At 35.9% G+C, this 9,134-nt stretch overlaps 2 protein-coding genes across 2 annotated transcripts in view; one reads left to right on the plus strand and one right to left on the minus strand.

Annotated features, from left to right (window-relative positions):
* Nucleotides 1-7,401, plus strand: part of LOC119830905 (high affinity cationic amino acid transporter 1-like) — a 13,002-nt gene extending 5,601 nt beyond the window's left edge. Inside the window, exons 8-14 of the mRNA XM_038354094.1 lie at nucleotides 2,963-3,060; nucleotides 3,472-3,605; nucleotides 3,835-3,937; nucleotides 4,361-4,482; nucleotides 4,875-5,017; nucleotides 5,575-5,683; nucleotides 5,936-7,401. Of these exons, the coding sequence (XP_038210022.1) occupies nucleotides 2,963-3,060; nucleotides 3,472-3,605; nucleotides 3,835-3,937; nucleotides 4,361-4,482; nucleotides 4,875-5,017; nucleotides 5,575-5,683; nucleotides 5,936-7,401 (2,175 nt within the window). The remainder of the gene's footprint in view (nucleotides 1-2,962; nucleotides 3,061-3,471; nucleotides 3,606-3,834; nucleotides 3,938-4,360; nucleotides 4,483-4,874; nucleotides 5,018-5,574; nucleotides 5,684-5,935) is intronic.
* Nucleotides 7,402-8,060: 659 nt separating this feature from the next.
* LOC119830906 overlaps nucleotides 8,061-9,134 on the minus strand; it is a 9,170-nt gene continuing 8,096 nt past the window's right edge. Inside the window, exon 4 of the mRNA XM_038354095.1 lies at nucleotides 8,061-8,187. Within this exon, the coding sequence (XP_038210023.1) occupies nucleotides 8,088-8,187 (100 nt within the window). The 3' untranslated portion in view covers nucleotides 8,061-8,087. The remainder of the gene's footprint in view (nucleotides 8,188-9,134) is intronic.

Genomic DNA, 9,134 nt, shown 5'->3' on the forward strand with positions numbered 1-9,134 from the left:
AGGTACCACTCTCAAGATATTTAATTCTCGTCGATTTGTAATATTATCATAAATGTAGAAATAAACCTTTATGAGGATAACATAATAATAAATTTATTGTTACATACGGGTTGAATCCGATGGTAAAAGCTCGTCGTTAGTAGCCAACTGGACTGGCTGGCTAGCTCAAGATGTAGATGGCACCGGATCGGGAGCTGCGATGTTTGGATCAGGTTCTTGTACCGCCGACACCGCTACTTGGTCTCCCGGCTCTCCAACTGGCCATTCGCTCGGCCAATACCTGGCGCTATAGCATGCATGTTTATACCGAATCATTCACAGTAGTGTGTGAATTCACCAAAAATTATCTTCCACAGCACGCAGGTGCGAGATTCCGAAGTATCCTTGAGGACATTCCCATCGTGTTCGGTCGCCCAGCCTTGTAGTTGATCGTTGGTACATCCGTAATAGGTGTGGATGGTTCAGTGAAGAAAGATCCATCACCATGGTGCTGTCCTGAACTCTTCCAGGTGTTGCAGGTTGAACCGAAGCTGTAGTGGCCGTGGGTGGGACCGAAGCTTGTTTCGATCCCACTTCTGATAACGGATGAAGCGTGACACGTGTTAACGGATGAAGGTGCACGTGGTTGTTTTTAAGACGAGTGTCGCTAGCATCGCTGACGTCCCGACTTCCTTGAGCATTGCTTCGCCGATACTGAGTGATGTAGAAGAAAGTAAAACACTTGTGAATAATTATTTCAATTTATTTCGTTCTTCAAGAGCTCCGCTCGCTACGACAGCTCGAGTCGAAGTGTTTTTGAACCGGCGCGCGCTCGGCTTTTTATAACAAAACTGGACGTATTATTTGTTTGAATAAAAACATCAATTCTCGCAACTTACTAAAATTTATAAACAAAACGCTTTAAGAAATTTAAGATGATTACAAAAAGTAAATCAGTTAGTTTTTTTTTTTTTTTTAATGCTACCGACAAATATTAAAGAATAATAATCTGTGTTCTTAATTTGAGAACAAACATTTCTAAACATTATTTTGACCCTAATTGCAATCAATGAAACAGATTTGTTTTAGAAGATGCGTGACTATGTTGTTTGAAGTGCAGTTGCACGCCGACATATATAAACGTTAAAATAGTATGTATATTTGTGTCTCACTCTTTTTGTATTTGTGTCTCTCACCTGTCGTTTTTCCGTTACATCAGCTTTGAAATCACAACGATTCTAAAGAAGTTTCACTTCAAAAAGCGAAACACCTTTGCAAGTAACTAGTAAATAAAGCGACTATATAATAAAGAAAAATCAACAGTTTTGTTTCTTGACTGTCGTCAGAAATCACAATGCAGATTCGATATCATCCATCGGTGTTTTTATTAAAATATCTACTTATTATTATACAATATTATATGGAATATAATTATTTTAATAAAAAAACATACCCAACTCAGACCTAGACCAAATTTAAATCGGGCCACACGGGAGGCAACTTTGAAATAAAAAAAGTATCATAAAGATCTGTGCACCCAGCCAAAAGTTAGGAGTTATAAAATATAATTAGAATTTTAATTATTACAACGAAAAAATATCGTTTGATATAAATTTATTTTCTTCACGAGAGCTTCAGGGGCAGTTTCCTAGTTGCACTTTAAATCAAAACATCAAGTACCAGGCGAACATGCATCACAGGGTGGTCGAAAACCTCCCCTTATTTGGATGTGTGCAATCTTGTCCTATGTAGTAAACTTGAAATAAAGGTAGCTTATACGCGTGATTTCTCTTGTTCAGTTACGAATAAACGCATCTGTGGATACTGATAGGGGCTTGGAAGTTAATAATTTAGAAATTAATATATGTGCATATCGTTATGGTATGTAAAACAATAATACTTGAAAAGTTTCGCAACGTAATCATTGATATCATTAATACAATATGAATCCAGGAATCTAAATGATTAAACGAACACTTTCTCGGGAAAAGGATTTTTTTTTCCTTCTATCTGTTTATAATTTAACGAATATTGTAAGAACATTTTAATTTTCATTTTAAAATTTATGAATATACGTATTAAATATAAGTACATTTACTTTTGACGTGACAACGTCTTAAATTAGGTTGCGGCTCGGAGACACTCTTGAAAAAGTGTAACGCCCGGTAACGTTACGATGAGTCACCGAACTATGATCGGTCCGCCGCGCGCGCAGCACTAGAGAATTAGGCGCATTGAATCGGCGCGTGCTTGTGTCTCTGTCTCTGTTTTTCTCGAGCGTTCTTGGCGTAATATTCATATAAATAAATATTCTACCGAGAAAAAGACGTTGTCACGTAAAATCTTCGCCCGTAAAACCGACTTTACAGGCAACCATTTTTTTTTTTGAATAAATTATGTTTTTATATACTATTGCACTTTAAATAAGGACATTACGAAATATTTAACTATATATAAAGAGGGAGCGAGATAGTTGCACAAGCCACGCCCCTTGTTTACAAACTGCCCCGTAACCCAAAACAATGTACCAGGGTAGTAGAAGTGGGAAGAGTATGTAGTTAGTACTGGGAAATATTGTTTACATAGTGCTCTGGAATTCAAAACAATGTACCAGGTTGACATACTTTTTAGGAGCAGGTTATTAATGACGTGATTTTAATTTTTGACGTAAGTAGCCGACTGATGATCGTTATTAAATAAGTCAGTAAAATCGTGTTTCTTCAGTTTATAATTATTATTCAAACAATATATTTAGGACAGTTACGATTATAAGTGGAAACATTATTCAAAAGCAGATCAAAAGTTGTCTTTCCACAAATAAATGCCATATCTTTTTATAAATAATTAAAAGTAGTTCATAAATCACAGACTCTCTGTTCTGACAAATATAAAAGTTCCACTTACACCTTCATCCCCTTTATCATTTTAATGTTTTAAAGGACATATGTTATAATTTACTCAGATCGATTCGATTCGATTTCAGGACGTAGTGGCGTCAGTGGCGAGCGCATTCAGCCTCGTGGGGTGGGAGTGGGCGCGCTGGATCGTGTCCGTTGGGGCCGTGTTCGGGATCTCCGCCAGGTGACATTTGAATTTAATTAAAATTTGTAGGTTTGGTAAGGTTGTTGGAATGAATTTCGGTTTTTTGATTTATAGTTAATAGAATTAAAATATACGTTTTAGAATCTACTTACACCTTAAATAATATGGTAAAAAGTTTTTATCAATCGGTTGAAGTTGAACCGACCTCAAAACCACTCAAATACGAATGATTAACTAATATAAACTAAATATAATATATAACTAAATAACATTTAATAACTATAAGCGCTATTCACTCATCTATTGGAAGTCGGTGCCAACCAAGCCAAATAGGCAGTAGTGAGTTAGTACTTGTAATATTATGTGTTTATGACGTAGTATCTATTATCTACTTAATTTATTATGATAGTATTTATTATATTCAATGTTCACCCTTTAATGAATGTATAGTTTATTCGGCGCCCTGTTCCCGCTGCCGCGGCTGCTGTACGCGATGTCGTCTGACGGTCTGCTGCCGCACTGGCTCGCAGCACTGCGCAACAAGGCGCCCGTCGCTGCCACTCTGCTGCCCACTGCTGTTATTGGTATCTGTTTGCTTGTATTTGAAAATATTACTAGCGATATATTTTTTTCGAGTATGATTTTGGTTATGTGTAAAATACAAGTACAAATAAACCGAACTGTCTTTTTTATATTCAAATCGAGAGGTAGACCTAGGATTCGTTTTCTTATCCTACTAATTAATAACACGTTATTCCATATTAATAGTTAGCTCTTCTTAGTTTTAAAGATATTAATATCACCTTGTTGTAGCTGTGCTGTCGGCCATTTTGGATTTACAAGAGCTGGTGATGATGATGTGTGTTGGGACCCTCCTCTCCTACACCATTGTGGCCGCTTGTGTCATACTGCTTCGGTGAGACGGTTTATTTATTTAACTTCTTAAAACATTATTAATGCGAATTTGTCAATACCAGATTCATGTAACAGAAAAAGGAAGAATACAAGAAAAGCATTTACCTAAATCTTTATACCTAAAACTAGTAGTTGCCCCCTGATTCGCTTTATCCCCCAGGGGGTTGAATTTGTCATAATCTTTTCTTAATGGATGCTTCAATCATAGTGGCTATATTTGGCTGAACGTTGATAGCATTAGCCATATTTGCGTTTTTATATAACAAGATGGAACACAAAAACTTAAAAATATATAAAAGTGCTTTGAGTCTCAGTTCTTGGTGAAATTTACAATAAATGAAGGAACTCGTTTTATATATGTATTTCATTTATACATTTATAATGAATGCATTATAAAGCTTTATTTCTTTATTTTGCATTACAGATACCGCTCTGATTCATCGTCAACAAGCAAACGAAATTTTGTGAAAATAGTTCTGGGATACGGCGAGAAATATCCAACTAAGACAACATCCAATTTTATCAAATTCATATTAGTTTTGTTTGGTGAGATAGATTCGTTACTTAGTGTTAAAATTAATCTAGTTTAGTGTTAGACTAAACAAATGGCCTTTGTGGGATAAACAAATACCGGACTACAAATAATACTGTTTCGCACGGTGAGTGGGAATCCTCCGACTTTTCTTTCCTTTTCTTTACCCTTCCCAGTCCATTCCTTTATTTCCTTAGTCAATCCTCTATCCTTATCCTTTACTCCTAAACGCATTTGCAGCAGCCCTGCCTCTGTGAATGTTCACGGGCGGTGGTGATAGCTTACCATTCGGCGAACCACCAACTCGGTTGCCCGCAAGTAGATAAAAAAATACTATAATTGTTGCTATTTCCTTACAATTACAAAGTCTAAAAAACCAGTTAATAAAAATTTCCTATCATTTCAGCGAGCGTATGTCTCGCCACAGCTCTAATATTGACCCGTGTGGAAAGGCCGCTGATTCCCGCCGCCATCCTGCACTGCGCGGGCTTTTTGCTGATCGTTGTGATGGCTCTGCAGCCGCAGAATAAGGAGGAGTTGGCTTTTAAGGTGAATTTAGTTAATGCTATTTGTTATACTTGCTTCTGTTATTCATTTAGTCATTGTTTTTTATTATCCTGCTACTGCTATTTTTTTACAAGCACAATTTTTCGGAATTTCTAAAAGTCGGTAATTTTTATAAAATTTTGGTTGCTCTCTCCGAATTTCAAATTTGCTATTCGGTCCGCCATTTTAAAAGATCGTGCCTAATAGTAACGTCAATAACTCCTGTCTGACTCAGTTTATGATAAAACCATGTACAAAATTAGAGAAGATATTTCGAAAATTAATAATCTATTGTTAAAGTATATAACGCTATAACGCCTGCATGAATCAGTTTGAAAAAATTCTTATTCACCGTGTCTACTTGACATATTTGAAAAACACTCCACCTCATCATAAAACCCTAAATAAATGTGGCATGCTGCAAAATTGTTTCCTTTTTTTACAATAACTTAGTAAAGACTAATGTATGTCAAAAAGTGTGAAGTTTGTTGTCTCCTTTCAGCTAAATCCATATTATAATATCTTGAAATATAAACCAATAAACTACAATTTTATTCCAGACTCCCCTTGTGCCTCTCATCCCGTGTCTCAGCATGTACGTGAACATCAACCTCATGATACTCATCAGCGTACACACTTGGATACGAGTCCTTGTTTGGATAGCTATTGGTAAGCTAAAAATTATAATTATTTTCATATTTAAATAATTTGCGATTTTAAGAGATGGGCATAATAGGTGCTAAGGTTAACAATTTAATATTTTGTGAAATTTGCTGGTCGCCGTGAGTTGCAAACGTATATGTTTTATAAAATAGTAATATAATAAAAAGATTTCGACATAGTACTGAATAATAATCATCCTGAGTATTTGATTTTATACTTATAGTATAAGCAACTTATAATAGCTTGTGTTGTTTTCAGGAATACCAATATACATAATTTGTGTCTGTTGCTACAAGAGAAAAGAAGAGTGCGGAGGAGATGAAGAAGAGTCGCACGTGGGAAAGAACGGAAAGCCTGCCGTTCAGATATTTGTCGAATCGCCTACACCTCCCGATACTATAAACCATAGTAGCAACGGAGGTGACCGTAATGCGGAACAGAAAGAGAGCACGCTGGTTATACAACAAGAGAATATTAGAAAAATGCCATTCATTACGGAAGACATAATAGTACAGCATGCGTATATCGAAGATAATGAAGAGAAAGAAGCGAAAATCATAGATTTACTCGATCAGGTTATTCAAGCCGAGGAAGAATCGTATGGAGAGATCATAAGTTTAAAAGATCACACTGAAGACGAAGATGACGCTTCAATTGCACACGAGCCTCATAGGAAGTCGATCAGTGAACTGTCGGATGCCGGTTCAGATGCATCTATGGGTAATCAAGTATTATCTAAATATGATGTCATAGCGCAAGTACATAGAGAAGATTTGCCCAGACTCGAAGAAGAGGAGGAGAAAAGCGAGAAACCCATTGAAAATGCCGATATTGGAACCATCGATACAGATGATGTGGAAAACGACACTGTTATAATTAGAATAAATAATGCGGACGAAGAAAATATTGAAGAATTAAACGAAAGTGATAACAATTCGAGAACTGATGAGTCAGGTTATTCAGATACTTTGGATAAAACGCCTCTCAACGAATTATTCGAAGAAAAGGAACAATTCCATATACCAGTACCACCGCCGCTCGATGAAAATTTCTTCACCAGTCCCAACTTTAAAAAGTCGTACACAATTTCCTCTAAACCAACCAAGATGAGATCTAAAGAACTAGAAGAAGAGGCTAAACCTCGTGAAAGCGTTCAATCGAACGGCTCCTGTGACGACGGGCCGATGATATTTGGCAGCGACAAACAGATCAACTTCATGTCCAAACTGAACAACATTTTCCAAAACAAAATGTCTTCTGAAAATGAAAATGAAGATGAAAAGAGGACACGCTCTCATTCGACAGGCAACGTGGTGGAGCATACTGACATAGCTGCTCTGAGCCGGGAAAGACCACAACTGTTTTACGATTTGAAAAAAGAAATAATTTCAAAGGAAACAGCACAAAATCTGAAGCCGGTGAACGCTGAAGAGAAAGAAGCTGAACCAGAACCTGAACAAGATAACGTCAGTTTGAATAGAGAAGAATTAAAGTCGAAATTAGAGAATATTTTCGCATCGGGTGGACCTCAGCCGCTTAAATCAAGGCTGATGAAGTCAAACCCGCCCACTCCCGAAGAGGCGTATCAAACGGACACATCGAGTACTGAAAGCATACCAAAGATGCCGAAAATGGAGAAAAACGATACTTTAAAAAGGCAGAAAGCGAAATTCGGGGAAGTGCTGAACTCTTTCCGATTAACTCTAAAAGACGATCAAGTGTAGCTGTTGCTATTTGTAAATATTATAGGACTTGTATACATTTAATTTGGTTAACTACTTCCGGGTGTGCGAACCTAGTCTTATGTTTAAGTGCCTTATTTATTTATGTAGGTAATGCAAACATTTTATTATAATAAAAGTATTACAGAGTTACATTATAATTATTGTCAATGTTTTAACGCACAGTATGTAAGAACTGACGTTTTGTAAAAGGTTAAAAATGTATTATTTTTGTTAGTACTAAAGGACCAAAACGTTTTTAATAACTTTGTTCCAGATTTCATGAGGCCAATGTGTATGTTTTTCCTTGTTTAACATTAACTGCTCAATATTAGTAGAGCACTTTGCATGATTGGTTAAAACGAATTGTAATTGTAAGGTAATAAATAGCAATAATTAAGCAAATCGAGTCCTGAAAGACTGAGGTGGTTATTATAGAGGGATGGTTCTTTTGCTCTTGTTGTCTAATTTTATAAGGTAATAAATGAATGTTAGTGAATTATCGTTTTGTTTTATTTCTAGATACGATATTAAGAAAAGCAAACTTAATCATCCATCAGTTAGTAATTTCTGCCTTTATAAGCCACTAAATACATAATAAAACAGGTATAATACAAATAAGGGTCACTTTAATAAAACAACAATTTCCGGAATATAAATATATAAAAAAAACACATTATCTAGTGCGATCAACGCGTTTCACTCTGGTACATCTTCTGGATATACTCCTGTACTTCCATTTCTTGGGCACAGCTGAGAATGACGTCATCTATCAGCTGCTCCGACACCCTGGAAATAAGTGATAAATATAAAATTTAATAAAAATCTTAAAATATGATGATAATTTAACTTATCAAGTAAATTAATTAGTATATTCCTTGTTAATTGCGAATGATCATGACTGCAATTAATCAATTTGTGACAAAAAATGTAAACAAAGATATCAATTGATTTATCGATTATTTGTTTCAATTTATTGTTCGACATTAATTTACTATTATTATCATTTAGGTTATCAACACATCAGTCAATGGTGGAAACTATCAGAGGACCTATTAGCCTACATTTCACAATTACGCCTTTATTAATTGTTTACACATTGCCATGTTTCGTGAATAAATTAACGATATACAAAACAACTAGTTCATAGAAGGTTGATAAACCTTAACAATTTTTGTCAAATTATTTTATGCTATAAGCGGGCAACTGAGCTGGTGATATGCTTGATGGTAAGCGATCACCACAACCCATGAACATTCGCAGACGTAGTGTCTCTTTCAAGGGAAAAGGGATAAGGAAAATAGGTGAAATGTTTCTGGTCGATATATATATATATGAGTGATGTTTTTTTTTTATATAAGCTGGACGTAACTGTGGAGAGGTAATTTTTTTGCATGCTCCTGCTGTTATTATGTTCATAAATAGTGTAAGAGTATTCTGAAAACTCGGTTACTGTACCGTTTGCTGCTGTTGTTGTTGTCGCTGATGAGCATTTTGATCATCTCCCAGAGCTCTTGTACAGATTGTTATCATCCCAGATGCTGATGAACACATTCGACATGACCATGGTATCATTAGAAAGGATCTTACTTGCTGTTCACCTTCTAGAGCTCTTCCGCAGAACACTTATCATCCCAGAAGCTGAAAAATATATTCTTTAGGATCGTAATATCATTAGGACGAAGCTTACCTGAGCACCACCACCACCACCGTGGATTTCCCACAGCAGTTACACC

This window comes from Zerene cesonia, chromosome 12 (genome assembly GCF_012273895.1).
Source record: "Zerene cesonia ecotype Mississippi chromosome 12, Zerene_cesonia_1.1, whole genome shotgun sequence".
Classification (NCBI taxonomy): Eukaryota; Metazoa; Arthropoda; class Insecta; order Lepidoptera; family Pieridae; genus Zerene; species Zerene cesonia.